The sequence below is a fragment of the Fringilla coelebs genome, assembly GCF_963513975.1.
Source record: "Fringilla coelebs genome assembly, chromosome: 22".
Classification (NCBI taxonomy): domain Eukaryota; kingdom Metazoa; phylum Chordata; class Aves; order Passeriformes; family Fringillidae; genus Fringilla; species Fringilla coelebs.
The window spans coordinates 5,277,839-5,299,603 of NC_140048.1; the positions used below are offsets into that span (position 1 = coordinate 5,277,839).

The 21,765-nt window shown below is 48.6% G+C and overlaps 2 protein-coding genes across 3 annotated transcripts; one reads left to right on the plus strand and one right to left on the minus strand.

The window, feature by feature from the left end:
- The first annotated feature begins 1,334 nt into the window (after positions 1–1,334).
- Positions 1,335–4,628, plus strand: LOC311162131 (F-box only protein 44-like). The gene is made up of 6 exons (XM_084220305.1): positions 1,335–1,350; positions 1,478–1,791; positions 2,382–2,508; positions 3,188–3,283; positions 3,628–3,763; positions 4,471–4,628. Exons 1-6 carry the CDS (start codon positions 1,337–1,339, stop codon positions 4,615–4,617), a joined length of 834 nt encoding a protein of 277 aa, XP_084076431.1. The 5' UTR covers positions 1,335–1,336; the 3' UTR covers positions 4,618–4,628.
- A 1,449-nt stretch (positions 4,629–6,077) lies between these two features.
- Positions 6,078–12,094, minus strand: MAD2L2 (mitotic arrest deficient 2 like 2). Of its 2 annotated transcripts, none has more exons than XM_084220307.1 (9): positions 12,057–12,094; positions 9,878–9,929; positions 9,536–9,654; positions 8,947–9,018; positions 8,002–8,102; positions 7,792–7,886; positions 7,616–7,689; positions 6,516–6,608; positions 6,078–6,215 (listed from the first exon to the last, which is right to left on the minus strand). In XM_084220307.1, the coding sequence occupies exons 2-9, from the start codon at positions 9,915–9,917 to the stop codon at positions 6,174–6,176; spliced, it is 636 nt and encodes a 211-aa protein (XP_084076433.1). In that variant the 5' UTR covers positions 9,918–9,929; positions 12,057–12,094; the 3' UTR covers positions 6,078–6,173. The 2 variants fall into 2 exon arrangements, with proteins under 2 accessions (XP_084076433.1, XP_084076434.1); XM_084220308.1 differs by lacking the exon at positions 12,057–12,094 and adding an exon at positions 11,831–11,887.
- Positions 12,095–21,765: the final 9,671 nt, after the last annotated feature.

Consider the following 21,765-nt stretch of genomic DNA (forward strand, 5'->3'; position numbering starts at 1 on the left):
GTCTATGGCCTCATTACTGGAGAAATTAAGTCTGAAGTGTTTGCTCAAACTTCACGTGCTAATTCTAAACATCTCTGCTGCCCTGAGGCCCAGGTGCAGGTGCTGCAGGACTGTGGAAAGATGAGTGTGCAGATTCAGAGCACACAGCATCCTTGAGGGATGCACTGTGACACTGCTTTTATGTCAGCTGCGTCCTGGAGCTGGGAAGCTGCTGAGATTGCAGCACACCGCAGGGATGCAGCCAAACTCCTCAGGAATGACTCACTGAGCCTGGGAGAGCACCAAGAGGTGAAATACCCTGGCATGCAACTAAACAAAATACAGCAGTGCCAAACCTGGCAAGGAAGGGAAGAAACTGGGAGTCACTGCTGCAGCAGCATCCTAAATCTAGACATTCATTGGTGGCCTCTATCCGCACTGCTCCAGCAGGGGCAAACTGTAATTTAAAACTCCCAGACAGAATGAATGATTTCTTATTCTCCCCACAATTCCAACCCTCAACCACAATCCCGAAGGCCAAAAAGTAATTTTTTAAAAGTAGGCGGGAGGGATCCTGCTGGTTTCATCTCCTACAGGAATTTCAGCAGCCGCCCGGTGAGAGAGGGCTGTTAGCCAGGCTTCCTCCCGCACTCGGCAGAGGGGCGCAGGTGCCTTTTTCCTTTCCTTTCCTTTCCTTTCCTTTCCTTTCCTTTCCTCTCCTTTCCTCTCCTTTCCTTTCCTTTCCTCTCCTTTCCTTTCCTCTCCTCTCCTCTCCTCTCCTCTCCTCTCCTCTCCTCTCCTCTCCTTTTCCTTTTCCTTTTCCTTTTCTTTTCCTTTCCTTTTCCTTTCCTTTTCCTTTTCCTTTTCCTTTTCCTTTTCCTTTCCTTTTCCTTTCCTTTTCCTTTCCTTTTCCTTTCCTTTTCCTTTCCTTTTCCTTTCCTTTCCTTTTCCCTTTCCTTTTCCTTTCCTTTTCCTTTCCTTTTCCTTTCCTTTTCCTTTCCCTTCCCCTTCCCACCCCAGCTAAGCACCCAAACCGGGAAGGCTCTGCACCACGGACGCTCTCCCGGCAGCGCCCATCCCTTGCCGTGTTCGGGGCACACGCGCGTCCCTCCCCGTTCCCCAGGAGACAGCCCGGAAAGCCCGCGGAGGCTCAGCGGAGACACCGAGCGCTCTTACCCGAGCCGAGCCGAGCCGAGCCGAGCCGAGCCGAGCCGAGCCGAGCCGAGCCGAGCCGAGCCGAGCCGAGCCGAGCCGAGCCGAGCCGCGGCACACGGGGCGGGGCGAGCGGCTCTTGACAGTGAGGACCGGGACCGGCCCCGCCCAGCGCGGCCCCGCACATCCGTGTCCGGAGGCGCAGATGGGCGGAGCCAGGTGCGGCCGGGGCTGGAGCCGGGGCCGGAGCCGGGGCCGGGCGTCGCGGCGGGGAGCGGGCCTGGGGCCGGGCGGGCTCTCCGCGGCTCTGTTGGTCACGAGAGGAAACTGCCTTTGCTTCCGGCAGCTCGGGCCGTCGTGCCGCGGATTTCCCGTCGCCCTCCCGCGGGCCGTGGGCTGCCATGACAAGCATCGCGGACCTCCCCGAGGACGTGCTGGTGGAGCTGCTGTCGCTGCTGCCCGCCCGGGAGCTGATCCGCACCTGCCGCTTGGTGTGCTCGCAGTGGCGCTACGTGGTGGACCTGAACACCCTGTGGAAGCGCAAGTGCCAGCGCGACGGGTTTTATCATCAGAGCTTGGACAGAAGCATCTCTGACTGGAAGATCTTCTATATGCTCTTGCACATGAAGAAAAACTTAATCAAAAACCCTCGTGCTGAAGGTTGGTTTCATTATTTATAATAAAGGACTAAGAGTTTCCGAGAAGTCCGATGAGTCATACCTCCACTTATGCTAGTGCTGTGGGACTGTCCAGCTATTGGGTGTAGCTCTGCTAGGTCAGATTTCTAGCTCAGTTCCTGCAATAAAACTCCTATAGGTAGATAGGTGTGTATTTACCAATACTTCGTGGTTTTAGCCAGAAAAATTTGGGGTCATAAGACCCCAGTACGACAGGCAGTGACAATTAATTTGCACTGCAAGTACAATGTGGTAGTGAAACGATCAGGGACTGGGATGAAACATTTGGGGAGCTGGAGAACTTTTGTTACCAAAGACTTGACTAATATCACTACAGTAATCCTACTTTATGCTGCTGATGGTTTTCTGATGAGGTCAGAAATCTGCTAGCTGCTGTCCTAGATGCTGACAGCCACATAAAGGTAATGGCAGCTGTGTAGGAAAAATACAGTGGATCTGAAAACATCAAGTAGCTTCCTAGAATTTGCCTGTTGCTGATTTTAACAAAAGCTGAGATCCTGCTGGTAGCTGAAGTGAGGTCCTAACCCTCACCTTGGACACCTGTGTTTTTAGAGAACTTCCAGCACTGGACACTTGATGACAATGAAGGAGATAAGTGGAAAATTGAGGATCTGCCTGGAGCTCATGGAAGTCATATGCCAGACCCCAAAGTACAGAAATACTTTGTCACTTCATATGGGTAAGAACTGGATTCCAGTAATGTGGAACTGGGAAACCTGCTTCCTCCCATCTGTCTGAAAAGGCACCATGGTTACAAGGCTGGTGGCAGGTCCTGAACCTTAGATCACCTGTGGGAAAAGGAATGAGCTTCATTAACCCTTTATGCCAGTTAATATAAAGAGAGGGGTACTGCTGAGAGAATTGATCACAGCAGGTGGTAAATTTCTCTGCCTACCAGGAATTTCCTGTAATTTTTATAGTTAGGATAATCCACATGGGATCCCTGCTTCTCCTCTCCCAAAGGTGGTAGAGAAAGGTTAAGGATCTGGCAAACTCAGTCAACTGTACTTACCTGACAAGCTCAAAGCTCTGTAACCTTCAGGAGTGGTGGGTGTGTCACACAAACAACTCCTAATAAAAGCTGTCACCAGAGGAGGATCAACAGTTTTTACAAGCACTAGGCACTGGTTTCCTGTTACCAATACATCAATACAGAGACCCCTCTTAATCCAGCTTGTAGCTATTCTTTTTATCTCGGGGTGAAGCTAATTCAGTTCATTTTCTTGGCTATGGATAAGGCAGGGTTTAGCCAGGTCAGCTTTGTGGGCCTTCAGGATCTGGGTGGGTATTAAAGGTGTCAGGGACAGGACAGCAAGAGAGAAGTGTTCTGTAGAACTGTATTTCTGTGTCTGTTTCAGGCCATGCTTCAAGTCTCAACTCATTACCCTGGATAAAGAAGGCTATTGGAATCAGCTGATGGATGAGAAACGGCCTGAAATTACAGTCAAGGACTGGTGAGTGGAAGCACTGAAAATTAGAATTTCTAGCATTGGTCTAGAGGTAAGCTAGGCTTCTGGAGCTTTTCATGCCATAAAATCAGTTCTTTATTCTTTGGGAGCTGTGGTTCTTGAGTGAAGAATAAGCTAAATCTAAACTTACTCAATGGACTACACAGTGGCAATCCTGTGAAGGGTGGGATAGCTGTAAGTTCTACAACTTCTCTATAGCTATGGGGATGACACTCCTTCACTCCTTTTCCTCTGCAGACAGGGATCCCCTTGGAGACTGCTTTTGAGAAATAAAGAACACTGAATGCTGTATATACAGCCCTGCTCCTTGATTCCTCCTGCCTCTCCAGGTACGCTGCCAGGTTCGACTGCGGGTGCCGCTACGAGCTCACCGTGAGGCTGCTCTCCAAGGACTACATCGTCCTGGAGGAGTTCCATCCCGAGCCAGTGGTCATTGAGCAGTGGAGTGATGCCAAGTGGAGAGAGGTGAGCAGCAGCCAGGGAGGCAGGAGCTTTACAGCAGTGTTGTGACACTGGTGTGTTGCAAGTCTTACTTGGCCAAAAGTGCCAGTGGACTTTCTCTGCTCTTCAGCCTCCTCTGCTCTATAGAGAAGGTGAGTCAGCCCTTGCTGTTGATGATGCTGAAGAAGCAGAAGTGTCCTGAATGAGACAGATAATATTTTTAGGTGCCCAGCATTTTTTGTAGAGTATCCTGTGGGCTTCTGTGTTGTTTTAATGCAGTCTTTTTAATTGTTTCTTGGTTTTACTTAAGATTCTGTCTAAATAATTAACTAACAAGTGCAGATTTCAGGTTTTTTTTTAATCAAAAAACTGTTTTAAAACTACTGCATGGATAGCCAAGTATTGCAGACTTTTCTTAAACTGTTACAGGTGTTTAACTTGCTGTACATTCTGCATGGGATGTTACTTATACATGCATTTAAAAATCAAACTTAATGTTAGCTTAACACAGATAGGATTTTGGGGAGGAGGCTGAGTGAGAAAGGCTTCTTTCCTCCCCCTACCACCCCCTCCTCCCCCAAAAAAACAGGGTATGGTGCATTTTCAGTGAAAGCTATCTAGGCTCAGGAAGAGCTCATTCTAAGACACACACACACACTGTAGTTTTCTGAGCTTCTAGGTGAGCACTGATTTATTTAAGCAAATTAAGAGGAATTCTCTTTTCTGTGCAGATTTCTCATACCTTCCAGAATTACCCAGCAGGAGTTCGTTACATCTGGTTCCAGCACGGAGGCCAGGACACCCAGTACTGGGCAGGGTGGTATGGGATCCGTGTCACAAACAGCAGCATCACCATTGGGCCCCAAACCTCGTCCTGAAGCACTGTGGAAAGGTTTGCTTTTACCTCAGGACTGTGACCAAGTGGCCTCAGGGGCACTGTTTGCCTGTACTGTCTGGGTGTGTCCTAGCTTTGTCTTGCAGCTCTTGTTCACAGTAGAACTTCAGCAGGCTCAGCCCTTTGGAAGGGTGTTCTGTCCTCATCTTCCATTCTCTCCTACCATGGATGCTACTCCAGTTACTGCTGCCCTTCCAGAGAAAAACTGGGACAATTAAATATGAGATCTATCTTTTCTAGTTAATACATTATTATGCTAACACACACAGTCTTAAAGACTTTTTCTTGTTTATGGAACATAGGAAAGATAAGGCTAAAATGCTTAATTTCAGATTATCAATGGTATCTACAAGGACTCTGCCACAGCTTGTTCTGTATGGTATTTTCTTTCCTGTTTCAGTGTTAAGACTTATGATCTGCATCAGACCCTTCATAGCATCAGGAAACTGTCACCCCTTGTTCCTAAGTGCTGTGTCACTGGTAGTGAATTCCTTACCCTTTCTCTAAGTGTGTATGTTCAAAATGATCCAAAACAGTTGCTTGGTGTTTGAATAAACAGGTAGAGAAAGAGGAGGTAAGAAGTCCCTTCAGGCAGCTGCCTAACAACACAAGTGCCTTTTGATTGTGCTGGGCTTTTCCCACATCACCTTTGGTTTATACTGAGCAGTGTAACCCAATATAAAATGTCAAAGCAGTGCCCAGACTGGATCTATAATGTTCCTACACTTGTTACTTAGAGGAAGCAGGAGGTGCTGGACAGGCTAGTGTACCAAATTCTCTGACAAAACTGTGTCTCCCACCCTTATATACCCAGAACTGATGTAAAGGCCATGTTCCATCTGCTCTGACATGTGTAGGATTATCAGTGCTTTCCTTGCTTATTCTGGGTTAAGAGTAGGATACTTGGCAGGTGTCCTTGCTGGACAGACAAATTCCACATTGCTAATGCCACCTCTGAGTGAAAGGGGAGAGACCAAGGTGGTACAGAATTGACAGAGTCCATGTACAGGCCAGAAAAGCAGTGGAAGCTCCACAGACAATAAAAATATTTCTTCACTGAAGAAGGGAGCCTGGTTTTGACAGAAATCAGCCCAGTTCAACTGGGGTAAAACTTGGTATTTATTGAAGACTGCTTGGGATGGTCACAGTGGACAGACACTACATAAGGCCTCACTCCCCCTCAGCACAAGTTTTGCTCTCATGGATTGTGTGACAGCTCCTAGCTGTCTGTCACTGCCTGTGTGCAATGGAGCTGCCCTTTTCAGGTGAGAACTGAACTGGTAATAAAGCACTGACTCCCCAGGGATGCACTGTATCAACACCTGTACTCTCACACAAGTCAGGATGGGAACAGGCTCTGGCTCCCCATTCCAAGTCAGTTCTTTATACAGTGGTAAGAGCACTTGAAATAAAGAGGCAGTAGCTGCTCTACATTCACCCAGAAGGCCAGCTGAAGAGATGGTTACCAAGATACAGTTTGTGAGAGATCTTACACCACTGGAAGATCAGATGAAGCTTGAAGGCAAGGAAGATTTGAAATCAGGTGCCTTTGTGAGCTCGCTCTTCTACATAGAGCTGCATCTGGAGAGACAAACAAGCAAACAGTCCTGTTGGTATACAGATAGGTGAATGAAAAAAAAAGCCTGCAACAGGCTGAATAGGAAGTGGTTATACCTTCCCCCCTAACCAGGTTTCCTATTTTACTGTGAGGAGTCTTGTCCTGCTTTGATTACTGGCACAGACATCTACAAGACTAAGCTACTGCTCAGCAGTGTGTTTTAAAGTTGTTACACCACAGAAAACTGCAGAGCTGACGTCAGAGCATTCAAAGTTCAGAACCACAGCAGGTTCAGCACCTCTTGGTCAGAATGCCCTGCTCACCTTTAAGATGTCAGATGTCATGGTTTTCAGGGGAATGAGCCGGGGCTCGTGCATGTGCACGTCTTGCTCATCAGCGAGGATCCAAGGGAAATCCTGGGGGCAGGAACACAAAATGTTACTGGCAGAACCCAGCAGTGCTGTAAGATGAGCTCCTCCTCAGCACTTGTTTTGTGTTAAGTTGAAAGAGAGACAGAGTGGCTGAGGGAAGGAACAGGCAATTCAAACCTTCCACAACAACAGAACTTAACACTTACACGCTTGTCCCTGACGCTCAGCATAATTGTCTTCAGTTACAGCATCAAACTGTGAGGTCAACCCACTGCACTTACTGCAAAGGTGACATCTCACTTCTTTAAAAGATACACTCCCAGCTGTCCTGAGCTACCATGCCCAGTTCATTACACCAAAATTTAACTGCAACTCCAGAATGCTTAGGGCATGGGTTTCCATCCTGCCTTGGAAGTCTAAGGGTGGGTCTACTACACCACAACTTTCCATTACTAAGCAGTGCAGAACAGACTTTCATTTTGAAACAATTTTATACTTTGCTAGCTTTATCTGTTGTGCCTTAGGGCACCTAAAATAACTGGACTCAGGAAAAAGTTTTTCCTGTATCTACGCAAGAATTCTTTAAAAATAATCTTCCTTTAGAAAGTGTTCTGCACACAGTTTCCTGTAAGATAAAATGTATTTGTGCCCCCAAACCTACTCATTACTTTAATCTTAGTCTTTCTTGCTCTTTATAGAAAAAGTGGATGGTGGGTGAAGGCTGCTTTTTTGCTTGATTAAATTCAAGTACCTATTCTACACAACTGAGTACTTTTAAATGTCTGAGCAAGCACTGGACAGTGAGTATTATTACAATCTATTTCAAGACTTGAAGTTGTCTGCAGTGGTGGCCGTGTGTGGTAAATGTGCTGTCAGCTCACCAGCATAAACCATTTCACCACATTTCAAGTACAGTCATGATGTGCCTCATGTGAACCTACATGTTCAAAATATCTCTCAGCCTTAACCTTGAAGATACCAAAATTCTGCACTGCCCAGTCTTTGCTGTGCAGCTTCTCACACACAATCAGGTGCCCAAGGATATCACTCACCTTTATCACCTGGATCTTTTCCATGTTGCGTGTGGCAGCCTCCCGTGTGTGAACCAGAACTGTGAAGGTGCAACCTAAGAGAAGTGTCAGGTTCCAGCTCAGGGGACAGCTCCCAGAGGATCAGCCAAGCCAAGCAATGCCAGGCATGAGGCTGTTTGGATCCAGGTGACATTTACCTGGGGGGTTGTTGTCCAGCACAGCATCACACACGCTGATTTTCAGGATGAAGGCACGCAGTAACTGCTCCACGTGTGACAGCAGGGACTCAGAACTGTGGAGGAGACAGCAGTTGTTACTGGCATGCAGCAAAGGCCTGAAGTTGCTCCCAGAATATCTCCCAAGGCTGGGTGTTGGATGCCAGGGGAAAACAGGAGTGGAAACCTCACCTAATGGAAAGAAGAGGTGGCTGGGTGATCTCAAAGACAAATCTCTCCACGGGGTGGTGCTCTTTATCCAGAATTACGACCACGACTTTCTCCACATCGTTCTGCAGGAACCAAGACAGAAAAATCCCTTCCTTAATATGAGCTGTCTGCTGCCCACAGTGTGCTTCACATTCTTTGATGCAGTGGAGTACACTCAGTCGTTGGTGCTCACAGCACAAGCCCTTATCCAAAACCTGACTTCAGATTATTCTTAGCAATCAGAAAAAAAAAGCTTATGCAAAGCCATTTCTTGCTGGGTGTTAAGCTGCCAGCTTGTGGCTAAGACTGAGGGAGATGAAGTGTGCTAAGTTGCATGTTCCTGTTTTGGAACAAAGGAGGAAATGCACAGCCATCTCACTGCATCACTGGGATGGACACTGATGAAGTTAAGATACATTCAGACCATTTTCCAAACAGAGCAGCTTTGTACAACCCCAACTTAGAACACACCCAATTCCATTTTCTACATGTGTACTAAAATTGTCTGTAAAGAGCAAGGCATAAAAAACCTGCCAACAGCCTCCTGGAGTGTTTCATTAGTCACACCGTTCTCTCACAAAACCTGGAGTCCAGGCCTACCTTTGCTTCCTGGTTCACAGCAAAGCATTCAAACTGTTCTGCCACAACAGGTGCTTAAACTCAGATGGATTGTAAAGCAGAATGGGATGATGTAACTGGAAATACACAGACATGTGTCTTTTGTGCTATAAGAGACAAGCAAGGCAGGGTCTTAACTGCCAAGAAAGGTTATGATGTTTTCAGATTTTTTAGGAACTTTTATCAGCTAGTATATTGTGTATGGTAAATTTGTAAACAAATGTTGCAGTTAAGATAATATTTATGTTCTCTTACTTTCTGTTAAATCTATTTGCAGTACTTTTGCCCAGGTCCCCAGTCTGAGCTCACCTTCTCCAGCAGAGGCTTCACACAGTGCAGCGTGTCCTGGATGTACTGGTTCAGCTCTGGGTGGCAGGACATCTGCAGCAAACACAGGGAAGAGTCAGAGCTGTGTTTGACATGAGCCAGGACAATGCTAAAAGGGAAGATTTAAACACCAGAAGCACCAGTGTGTACAAGGCATTCAAGCCATGCTTCACACAGTGCTGGAAAATGCTGAGTTGCCCATTCAAATCAGCAATTCTTTCAGGGAAGGGTTAATCAGCTGAGGCAGATCACTGCACCCATACAGTTGTTGTGTATCTGGAATGTATACCCAGAACACATATTGGGATAGCATATTCCAACCATCCCTACTTCCTAGTAAACATGCTTTCCTGTTACCTCACTGCACAGAGCTGGGGCAGCCTTCTATTACTGTTATCCATGACCTGCTTGTCCCACGAGCACTTGCTGTATCCTCTCTTATGACAGGAACTAAGCTCTCCTCAAAAATAAGTCTGTACATTAAACAATCACTTTGCAGAGTGTAAGTTTTTTCTGATCCTTGCTATTTTGCTTGTCCACGTGGCTGTCAGCTTCCAGGAAAATCTCCTACCTGGACAGGTACATTGTATTTTTTCCTCTTCTGAAAGATCCCAATAGGGTAAACTTCTCTGACATACAAGATGAGGTGAACAGCCACTTCCAGGAATTCTGAAAGAACATCTGCAACAACTGAAAAACAGAAGTAAAGGATGCTGGAATAGGGTGTTGGAAAGTAGAGCAATTCCATAGAATCAGGGGACATTTTTAAAAGGTTATTTTTTTCTGCATAAATTTCACCTGCCTCCTCTTAGCTGCAGAAAGTTTAGGGAGCAACCCTACAACACTCCCCCAAGCTCAGTACCCAGGAGAAGCCTCACCAGGACACCAGATGCAGGTTTGTACAACACATTACCTTGCCCAAAGTTAAGGTCCTGCCGTGTGAGAGTGGTCATCTTCCACAGACCCTGGAAATAACCACAAAAGGAATGGTTATCCTCTGGCTCCTGTATTATTCATCTAGTCAGATCATGGAGCTGTACACCAGAAGACCCTGTGAGCCCACAGTGAGAGGTGTGAGCATCCCCCATAAACCCAGCACATCCTCAGGGATTACCAGCAGTGCACAAACCAGTGCTCACACCTCAGGATGAGAGATTATCCCTAATTTAATTCCTGGGGTTTTCAGTCTCTCTCCCTTTCTGGGATACAGGAAAGTTCAGACAAATACTTTTTAGTAAAACAAGAAACACTGTTTTTTTAAAGCTTCATAGTACTTGCCTTTTCTAAGCCCTATCTCTTAATATAACACAAGAACTTCTCAGTGTTTTGGGTTTATTCTATCATTTGGATTTATTCTGTTCTTTCACCTCCATGAACCATTGCTTGTCCAAGCTTGGAGCTCCATCTTCCACTGACTCACCACCACACAGGTTCTCATCTGCTGCCACTGCCAACAACTTCTGAGTTTCTCTTTGCAATCCCAAGGAACCCAAACCCTGCAGAGCTGCATAATTAAGTCAACTTTGTGACACAGGATTATGGAATTCCTCAGGCTGGAAGACACCTATAAGGATCATGGAGTTCAACTCCCTGCTCTTCACAGGACACCTAAAACTAAACCTATGTGACTTAGAGCTTCATTCAGCTGCTCCTGGAACTCTGACAGGCTTGGGCTGCGACTGCATCCCTGGGGAGCCTGAAATTTGTGAGCAACAAAGGGCAGCACATTATTGTGACAAACTGACCTTCATGTGCCAACAACTGAACAGCAGATGCTGGAGTTCAGGTTGCCAAAAGCTTTCCCTGCATAGCAGACTCCATGCCTTACATAATTTAAGTCACAGTGTACATAATTATCTATTAGAAACTTGATTTTGTTTAATTATTTTATCTCTGCAAGCCAACAAATTCTAACCACTAACAGCAGCACCATTCATGAACTGTAGAGGTCTTTAAATGCCTCTGGAGCACTCTGGCTCCACCAGTAACTCAGATGTTCTACAAAGACTTTTGACAAACCACAGATGTTTCAAAAAGCTTTATAGACACTGATTTTCAAGCTGTTTGAGCTGCAACAAAACATGTTTTCCAGAAGAATTAGTTCAACCTGCACAAAACAGGGAGCTAGTTTCATGCCCAGTTTTTAAAACAGTTATACCCCTGTATACAAGGACTTCCTGGAATATGAGTGATCTGCTACACTAAATTAAGATAGAGTTAAGCATCTCTCTAGCACCCCAGCCACAGTGGCTCTCAATTAGTAGAAAAGATCTACAGAGTATCACAAACAATTTGTGTTTTTAGAGGTTTAGGTTCACATCACATCCTCACTTAAACTTCATTCCTTCTTAGAGAGGCCCAAGCAACCCAAGGGATCCACCCTTCCACGCAGTCACCAAGTAGGAACTAGGCACTACTGGCTTGGCAGAGATCTCCAAGGGAGACTGTGCAGGCTGGGAGATCATGGAGTTACAGAACAGTGTGGGTTGGACGGGACCCTAAAGCTCATCTTACTACAACACCCTCCACTATCCCAGGCTGGTACAAACTCCATCCCACCTTGGACATTCCGGGGATGCGGCATATCATGTAAGCATAACCCAGCGCCCTCCCCGTGCCTATCACGGGAGCTCCCGCAACAGACCAGAGCAGCCCGCACGGGCCGTCCCAGCAGCCCGGACGTGTCGTGCCCGGCTCCCGTCACCGCCGCTCCCGTGTCCCGCTCCCGTCCCCGCCGCTCCCCTGCCCGGCTCCCGCCACCGCCGCTCCCCTGCCCGGCTCCCGCCACCGCCGCTCCCTCGCCCACTCCTCATCTCAAGTGAGGGCGGATGGGGACAGAGCCCTCGAGCGCCCCGGTCCCACCCACCGCACGGCACCGCTTTTCCTCAGCCTGGGAACCGAGCCTGGCAACCGCCCGCTCGCCGGTGCTCCCTCCCGAAACGGGGCTCCTCGCACGGCTCCGCTACCGCCCAGCGCCCCGCCTCAGCACGGCCACCCGCCCTCGCGTCTCCCCGTGTCCGCCCGGTGCTGCTCCCCGCCCCGCTGTCCCCCTCCCGGTGTTCCCTCTCGCACCGGCGCCCCCCGCTCCCTACCGGGCCCGCTGCCCCTCACGCCGCCCGGCGCGGGAGGCGGCGGCAGCGCCTGCGGATGACGTCATGGCGGGGGCGGCGAGCGCCCCCCGGCGGGCGGGAGGAGCGGGCGCGGGGCCGGTCCCGCTGCCCCGCGGGGTCCCGGCACCGCCGCGGCTCCCCCGGCACGGCGGGGCCGGGGCTCGGTGCGGGGAGCGGGGCACGCTCAGCCACCAGCGGCTCTCCCTTCCCGGGACCATAACGCGGGGGAAGCCCGCGGGAGAGCGGAGCCCGCCCCACCGCGCAGGTGAGCGGGGCTCACCGGCTCACCCGCTCCCCGCCTCCCCGGGCTGCCACGCCTTTGTCTCCGGTCTTTGTCTGTCCCGTCCGTGCCCGGGGCAGGGAGCGCTGCTGCCGCCAGCACCCTGCGCTCTCGCACCCACCTCCTCGGTAGCGCCGGGCACCCCGCAGCACGCTGCCCTGGCATGGCCCTGCACTCCTCCGGTGACCCCCGCACGCCCAGAGCCCCTCCGCCCCTCCCAGCCCCACCTCCTCCGGCACCATGCACCCCAGTCCCCCGGGATTCCTCATGTCCCCGATTCCTCTCCACATTCCCCCACTGCCTTCCCCCTGTCTCCTCCTCCTCTTCCTCTTCCTCCTCCTCCTCTCCTTTCGGGTTTGAACACCCCTTGCCCCCCGCAGACCTGCCTCCCCTCCGCCGCTCGCACAGCTCTGCCCTGCCCTGCCCTGCCTGCCAGGCTCCGCCGGACCGGCACCTTCGGACAGGTAAGCAGCGCTGCCCGCGCCGTGCTCACCCGCCCCGGGGCTAGCGGTGGACGCTCCGCCGAGCTGATTCCCCTCTGCTGCCGCGGGGACTGGGGAGGAGTGGGGAACACCTTCCCACTTTCCGTGCGCCCCGGAGCAGACAAAGACACGGACTGACGGGGATGCCCGGTCCTGCCGCCGCCGGGATGTGCGCGGAGCTCCGGTTACGGCGGCACCGCTCCGCGGTGCGGGCGAGCGGAGAGCTCGGACAGCGCCGGTGCCGGGGCGCGGTGCCTTCGGCCGGACCTATTGTCAGCCGTGCTGGGAGCGCGCTCCGGACTCGGCGGGTCCCGCCGCGGGTCCCGCCGCGGTTCTGCCGCACGATCGCACACGCCGTCCGTGTGCCTCGCAGGGATGCGCGGTTCGGGCTCCGGGACTCTCGTCCCACCGCCCCGCTGTGGGTCACTCCTGCCACCTTCCTCCCCGCATCGCTCTCGGAAGCAAAGTCGCCTCGGACAGAGGTGCAGTTCCTCTCTCACGGTCTGAGCCCCTCGCACACCCCAGGGGAACGTCCCGGCTCCGAGCCAGCGATGCCGAGGGGCGACAGAAGCTTTTCCCACCGAGTCATTGTGTTTACAGAGCCGTGCGCTGCCGTGCACCGAGCCCCTGGCTACCCGCGGCTTGTTGTCTGTTCTTCCTCTGTTGATAAAAGTGAGGTCTCATTTCTGAATTAAATCAACTTGGCATCAGTTAATGGCTTATTGCAACTAGTAATTAATCACACAGAATTTAAGTGACATTTATCCAATTTACACCTGAAGTTTTCTGTCAGCTGGAGGGTTTAATGGAAGTGGTTTTGTATTGCCATGTCCTCACCCTTGAAAAAAGAGGCATTAATTCTATATATATGGTTCAAAGTGAGAATGTCATGCAAGGAAGAATGTTGAAAGCACAGCCTAACTGTTTTGCCAGTCGAGACACATCCATGTCTCCCTCCTAGCAAAGATCAGGGCAAATCTGCCCCATTCTTCCCTGTAACACTGGTGAGTACTTTCCAGCTGGGTGAGCAATGACCCCTCCTATTGATTGTGTCCCATTTGTCACCTGGCATTGGGCATGAAACTGAAGAGTCTTCTCTGCCACGCTGACAGCCAGCAACTATACCTTGGGTGTGAATCTCAGGCTCATTGCTGTTTTAGTCTCTTTATTGGGTAGAGCAGACTCTGTTTGATGGCAGGTCGCCTGTGATGGCTGTGAAGTCCCAGAGGGAAGCAGAGCAGAGGGTTCTGCATATTCATTCATGGGCCCCTCTTACCCTTCAATGCAGTGCCTTGCTGGGCTGACTGTCCCTGGCAGATGTTGTGCTGGGGGGTTCTCAGGGCAGGTTGGGCTGGGCTCAGGAGAAAGAGTGGCACAGCTGTGCCTAGGGGCATGTATTGACTCAAAGGTGTCCAGTGTTGACCAAAACCGGCGTGCTGGAGCTCAGCAGGACTCAGGCAGCTCACAAGCCTGGGCTGCAGCAGAGGGAGTTCCCTGGGCTGTGCTGTGTGAACAGATGACATCTGTCCTCATCAGGGGAGTAGAGCACAGGCTGTCAGCCAGGGCTGATGGGTGAGGGGAGTCCCAGCTCCAGCATCACAACTAATGCTGAGTGAATCAAGTTTCAAGTGGTCACTGGATACAAACTGCCCCAGGGAGAGGCTTTGTGAAGGCACGGGGGTAGCTACAACTACTACTTAATGCCTTGCAAGCCTGAATCCTTATGTCCTGTCCCTCCTGCCACTAATGCAATTGGTATATTACTGAATTTGGCCCTTTCTGTTCTCAAGTGTTGTCTGGGGATAGCAAAAGTGAGAGAAAACAGCACAGGTAAAGGAACCAGATGTTTCAAAGGGCAAAGTGGAGGGGGTGTTCAGGTAGCCTGAATATCTGCAGAGAGGAAATGTCTTGCATCACAGTCAGGAGGGACAAAGAAACTTTGGAGTTCAGTAAGTATGAAAGGCAAGATAGGAAGGAATGGTGATGATGGAAGCAGGAAACCTAAAAAGCAGGGCAGCTCTGAGAAGGAACACAAAAGGACTGAAGATCTGTGAGCAGAGAGCTGTTCTGTCATCCCAAGGATGTCTGAGACAACTGCAAAAACAATTGAAATTCTTTACAAATCTTGTGTGCAGGAAATGTTGGAAAGAATGTTAGTACTTTTGCCCTGGAGAGGGAAAGAGAAGGGCAAATATTACCTGCCTGCTTTGGGAGACCCTACAAAGCTAGGATTGAGCTTTTAGAAATGGGCAAGTCTCTTGGCAGATTGTTTATGAACCTTCCCAGCATTTGCCTCCAGAAACAGAAAAACAGATGGAAAGAGACCCAGCAGGGAAGTCAAATCTCATTTATCTGCACAATGCCATCCTCATGGCTCCAGCCAGCTCTCTGCATGTCAGCCACCATAGAGCCTACCCCATCCATTCTGCTCCAGGCCTTCTCAAGCCCATCCATCACCCCACGGCTCCTTCTTTACAGGGAGCCTGGCACACAGAGCTGGGTTTATTGTCTGCCATCCCTGCCACACAGGCACATACGCACAACACCCATGCAGATGCCCATACATTTTGTGTATTGCTGCAGATTGGGCTTGTCTGGAGTCCAGGAAATCTTTACACACGTCTGCCAAAGTCTGAGCTTATCAGAGCCAAAAACAAATCTAGCCCAGCACACCTGCTTGGGTCCAGCTTGGTTCAGCCCTTGAGCATACTAAATGAATCAAAGATCTTGACAGTCTCTCAGTTCAAGGGTTTTGTTCCTCTTGGGTGTGACATGAAGAAATGTGAAAAGTTAAAGCTAGGACTGTCAGATATCATGTTTTAAGCGAGATACATGAATGAATGTAGATGATCTAATGTTCCTGTTTTGTCAAATCCAAACCAAATACACTAGGAACATTTTCAGAGTCTATTTCAGAGCCAAGGTGACGCAACTGTATTTATAGCAGAAAAACATGAGAGAATTTCTATGTACCTGCTCAGTCCATGGCTGCCTTGCAGGATTATGAGCAGAAAGCAGAAAAATAGCAATTATATTAGTGAGTCCAGAGAAGACTTCCCACAGGGAAAATTATCCAAGATGCAAACCCCCACCCCCCTCCCCAATTTCACTTAGGGGATTGTAAACATCCACTACTAACCCAAAATGGATCAGAAATTGTGGCTGGAAAAGAGCACTGCAACTCACTTCCCAGCCCTGAGTCCATATATACAACTCTTTGCTGTACATATGTTCATGTGAGAGGCAGATTTGCTACCTCAGCTGCCTTGTAATCCTGAGGGTCTAAAAGGCAGTGCAGGAAGAGGGGTGGAGCAGTAAGGATGTAGGTCTGGTGTTGTGAAGAACTACAGGGGCAGCTTAACATGGCAAATACTCCATCTATTTCCCTTACTAATATAGAATCCTAAGAAGATGATGAATTCTGGGCTTTGTTGTAACATGTGTGTTTGTTTATAGCAATTTAAAGGTATTTTAAATGGAAAGGCAACTCCTTACAAGGCCAGACTTCTTTCTGCCTCATGTGTGTCTCAGGCAGAGTTTCATCCTTTGCAGGCTGTGAAACTTGCTGTCACCTACATCAATGAGCCCAGGGCTAGCATGGGATTCTTTTGTGGACTGTGGTCCTGCTAGAAAAGAGGGTGAAGTTTATTTTGGTGCTCAGCCATTGAGGAATCTGTGTAGCATTCACATTCTCTGAAAAAATCCCTTCCCCCAGGATTTTTCTCTTGGGAAGCTGAGAAGCCTCAGAGAAAAGGAAAACAATTCTTATCTTGTTTGCTTCTCCTGTGTTGTTCTCACGTGTGGAATGTGTTTGGAGATTGTTCACCCACAGGTGATTGTTCCATTGCATTCTGTGTGAGTTGTTTTCACTCTTTGGCCAATCAGGGCCAAGCTGTGTCAGGGCTCTGGAGAGAGTCAGGAGTTTTCATTATTATCTTTTTAGCCTTCTGTAAATATCCTTTCTGTATTCTTTAGTATAGTTTAGTATAGTATTCTTTAATATAATACAGTATTATAAAGCAAGAAATCAGCCTTCTGAGCACAGGGAGTCAAATTCATCATTCCTGCCTTCATCTGGACATTCCCAGCAAATACAATAAACCTGAGCACTGAGAACTAGAGATGCTGTTGTGTTATCTAGTTGTCTTTTGTAAGTGTGAATTCTACAGGGTAAGAAGAATGAAGGAGGTATGAAGAGTTTTCTGGAATTAAAGATAGATCAGGACATGGAGACAAGTGGTTAGCAAAGCTGGGACTGCTTTGCCTCTAGCACAGCAGTGTTGCATTAACCCAAAACTTGTCCATGCACTGGTTTTGTTTAGCAAACAGCTCAGCCCTCCCCTGACAGCAGTGTAGCTGTCAGGTAGTGCAGTAATCTCCATTATTAATGCAAGATTCCCAGTGACGGTAACGCGGTGACGTTAACCTGCCAGCGCAGAGATGAGGCAATCTGTGTTCCTACCTGCATTTTCATCCTGGTTTGTGCCAACAAGACAGCTGGGCTGCTTAAATAAACACCCCCTTTGCTTTGAAGCAGACCTTCTGTTTAACTGCCCTGCAGCATTTAGCTGCCTCCCAGCTCCCACTGAAAATCAGAATGTGTCTGCCAGATTCACCATCAAAGGGACACGTCTGTGAGAGTGAGATTGGAGACACCCTTGCATTCTCTTTGCACTTGTTCTCTCCTCCTGGTATTTTGCCTACAGATGAAAAGGTAAGATGCTCTTTATAGCTCTTTGAGTTGTTCTGAGTGATGTCTTAATCCAGCTGGTTTGCTCTGGTTCTTAAAGAGAAAATCCTAGGAAGAAAGCAAAGACCCCATGGTCTGGGGAAAAAGCAAATGACCCCATGCAAAGCTATGTGTTGCTATTTGTTCTAGTAGTTTGGAAGAAGATCTTAATTCTTTTTTTTTTAATAGATTTAGCTGTCAGTCTGGTTTTCCTTTGTTCCAGGTAGCTGCCAATAAAATAGCATTTCTAGTGTTATGCCTTTGCAAGTGAGCTTCCCAGTGCCTCCTAAATCAGTCCTCAAGGAACAGTTTATTGTCTTTTATGGCCAGTAGAAAGACCTGCTTTTAGAAAACTGCATGAAAAGAAGGCCCCTGTGCTGCCTGCCTCTTTCCAGGGAATGGCTGAACTGAAAACAAGTTCCCAGGCTATGAACAGCAACAGAGAGGAATCTTGGAAAGGCAGGATTGGCCGGTGAGAGCATGAGCAGGGTTTTTTCAATTAACAAGATGAAGGCATTGCTCTCTTAAATCCAGGATGTTGGGCTGCTGTGATGGCAAAGTTTTCACTGACTCAAAATTCTCCATATGTGTCTCTCAGGCTGGAAGAAAAGGGCAAAGGAAGAGCCCAAGCTACTCCTAGTGTATCTTCTGCCAACTCCCCAAAACCTGGAGTCAGAATTGGCCCGAAATTGGACCTGTGCCCTTCACAGGTTGCAATGGCTGGTGTCATGGTTTGATGCTGGCCAAACACCAGGCACCCACAAAAGCTGTTTGCTCATCCTCTTATGCTATAGTTGGGCAGAGGAGAGAGGAAAAAAATTATCAAATTTAAATGAGATTGAGATAAGGACTGGCAGGAAAACACTCTAAGGGCAAACCAGGTTCAACTTAAAAGGTATAAGGTAAATTTATTGTTAACAGAGTCAGAGGAGTATAATGAGAAGTAAAAGAAGCCTCTAAAACACCTTTCCCCCTCCCCAGCCCATCCCTCTTTCCCACCAACAGCACAGGGAGACAGGGCAGGGGAGTTTTGGTCAGTTTGTCACTCCAGATCTTGTTCTGTTTGCTCAGGGAGAGGAGACTCCTCTGCTCTGCCATGGGTTCCCTCCCACAGGCAAGAGCCATCCCAAAACTGCTGTGCTGTGGGTCACTTGTGCACAGGGAGCAGTCCTCAAAGGACAGGCTGCTCTGGTTTGGGAGCAGGGCCCTCTCTCTGTTCGGGTCTCCTGCTGGATCACAGCTTTCTCTGCCATCCACCCACTCCACCGTGAGCACTTTTCCCACGGGCTGTGAGTGGATCTTTGCATGCCCCCTGGACTTCATGCATTACAAGGGGACAGTTTGTTTTACCAGGGTCCTCACCACAGCTTGCAGAGGAATCTCTGCTCCAACACTTGGAGCACCTCCTTCCTGTCCTTTTTCCCATCGCGCAGGCAGTGGTGGCCTCTGGTATTTTCAGGGTCCCCCATGACAGGAAGGAATTGAGACTCTGACTCCATGTTCTTAGAAGGCTAATTTATTATTTTGTGGTATATATTATATAAAAGAATACTATACTAAAACTATACTAAAGAATAGAGAAAGTATACTTGTCACTATAGGACACGAAAGAACACAAGCACACACCGCTGCTCTCAAGGTGAAGAAAAAGGGAAGTTTATTTTCTGACTCCAACATTTATAGATTTCCAAAAGTGACAGTGGATTGGAGGGTGACAGTGCCACCTCTCCAATGACACTGGACAAACCAACAGTCTATTAAATTTCTCCTCCTCAATAAAAGAATGCAAAACAATAAGTTATTTACAGAAAGTGTGTGAGAAAGTTTGTTACAAGAATGTAAACATCAGAAGGCTTAGAAAATCTTAAAAAATCAAAGTGACAGATACTTACAGAAGGCTTAACAAGATACTAATTAAAAACTCGTGACTGCTTCCAGAGTCCCAACACGGCTGGACTGGAATTGGTCATCAAGTAAAAACAATTCACACATTGGATAAAAAATCTCCAACCACACTTCAAAGCAGCCAAACACAGGAGAAGCAAATGAGATAATATTCTTTTCCTTTTTCTCTGAGGCTTCTCAGCTTCCCAGGAGAAGAAATCCTGGCAAAGGGATTTTTCAGAAAACATGATGGTGACAGCGGCCCCGCTGTGCTACCACTGTTCAACGCCTCTCTCCATGCAGGGAGCCACGAAGGAGAAGCTGCTGCTGCCGGCCCTGCCCTTCTGCTGTGGCACAGCTGGCTGGGGGCAGCTGGGTGGGCAGGGCTCGCCACCCCTGGAAAAACTGTGCTCGTGCTTTTTTGATTTGCTTCTTAAATATGTCATCACAGAGGTGTTACCAACTCTAATTGGGCCAGCAGCGTGTACATGTTCAGATATAGAATTTGCAGGGTGCCCTGATGAAGGAAGGAATGATGCATCTGACTCCATCTTATCAGAAGCTAATTAATTACCTTATTATACTCTATTATTCTATATTACATTACATTATATTACATTACATCTAAACTGAATCTGCCAAGCACTCAACTCTGCACACACTGCTCTGAATCTCGTGACTGTCAGCCCACAGTCCTGACACACACACACACACACCTGGCCCTGACAGGCCAAGGAAACAAAACACCATCACTGTGGGTAAACAATCTCCATCTTGCATTCTACTGTGGCACAAATACAGGCACAGCAAATGATGAGAATTGTGTTTCCTTTCTCTGAGGTTCAGAGAATGTGAAACCCAGAAATATTCTTGGGGAGAATTGTGCCTTGCTTTTCTCTGTGAAGAGAAATGTGGCAACATTCAGAGCCTTCAGAGATTGGCTCTGTTGGACATGGTGGAAGCTTCTAGCCCCCTCCCCACTACCAAAAACCAGGCTGTGCCAAATCAACACACTGGCCAAGCAGAAAATCACCTGGAGGAGGGAGTATGAGCCCTTGTGATTAAGCAGCAAAATGGTTCTCCTGGTGAACAGATGGGAATCAGGTGCAGCCAAGTGCTGAGGTGCAGCAAGACTGAGATGAGGTTGGGTGAAAAGCTGTGGCTGTAACTCTGTGACAGTGTTTCTCAAAGGTAAGCACAGGCCTGGTTTTGTGGCAGTCAGTATCCCAGGGAGCTCTGTTTTTAAGCAGGTCTTCATGCTGCCCAGAGAGAGAGGTACAGTCTGGAAAAGCTGCACTAGAAATGCTGCAAATTCCTTTCCCCATTTTGTAGGGGAAGGACAGGGGAGAATGACTGAATAACTTAATTAGAGAATGCTCTGACTTGTACAGAGCACCAAGCCACAATGTCCCAAAGCCATGCCTTGTAACACAAACAAAAGGATGAAAGAAGACCCTCAAAAATATGACAGTGAAGCAGAATGAACGAGAACAGTCTGCAGCCACTGTGCTGGTGGACTCAATGAAACTTGGTCTCGATGTTCTTGGGACTTAAATTACCCTCCCAGTGACAGCCTTGCCTGGTGACCTGTGCAGGATCAAGGAGGGAAAGTGGAACAAGCTAAGGAAGCCTCAGTCTGCCTCTGCCCCTTGGTCCTTTAGACCAGCATTCCTGCTCTGCTAACAGCCTTTTCATTTCCCTGCTATGCCATGGGGTATCAGCACAAAATCTCCAGAGTTTTTTCTTTCTTTTCACCAATTTTCTTCCACCACCCTGAAGCAGTATGCAAGCACGTGTGGAAGTCTCTTGTCTTGAGCTGCTCAGGGCTGTTACTGGTCCTGTGTGGCCACCATCTGCCTCCAGTTCTGTTCATTTTGACATCTTCATTGCAAGAAAACCAGCTGTGAGGAGGGACCAGTGCCCCTAGCCCAGGATGCCAGCCTGGCAGCTGGTATTGTGCCAGGCTTAAGAGCTGTGGGCAGGAGCCAGCCCCCCCAGCCCCTCAGATGGTGGGCTGTGAATAGGAGGGTAGGGGGGCTAGTGGGGAATCAAAGGGAAGTGTCCTACTGATTGATGACCTCATTTGCACATGAAACTGGGACCTCTCAGCCCTGCAGGCCCTACACATGAGTCTCAGCTGCTGTAACCAGGGCTGGGAGAGGAGGAGATAAGCAAAGAGGGAATAACTTGCTTCCACCTCAGGACATCATAATGTTTTTTATCTAAGTGTCCTACCACTTGATGGCCTTTACAGTTCCTAAGTGTTGGTTGTTTGTTTTTTCCCCCTTTTTTAATTGCAGGTGAGACAGAGCACCC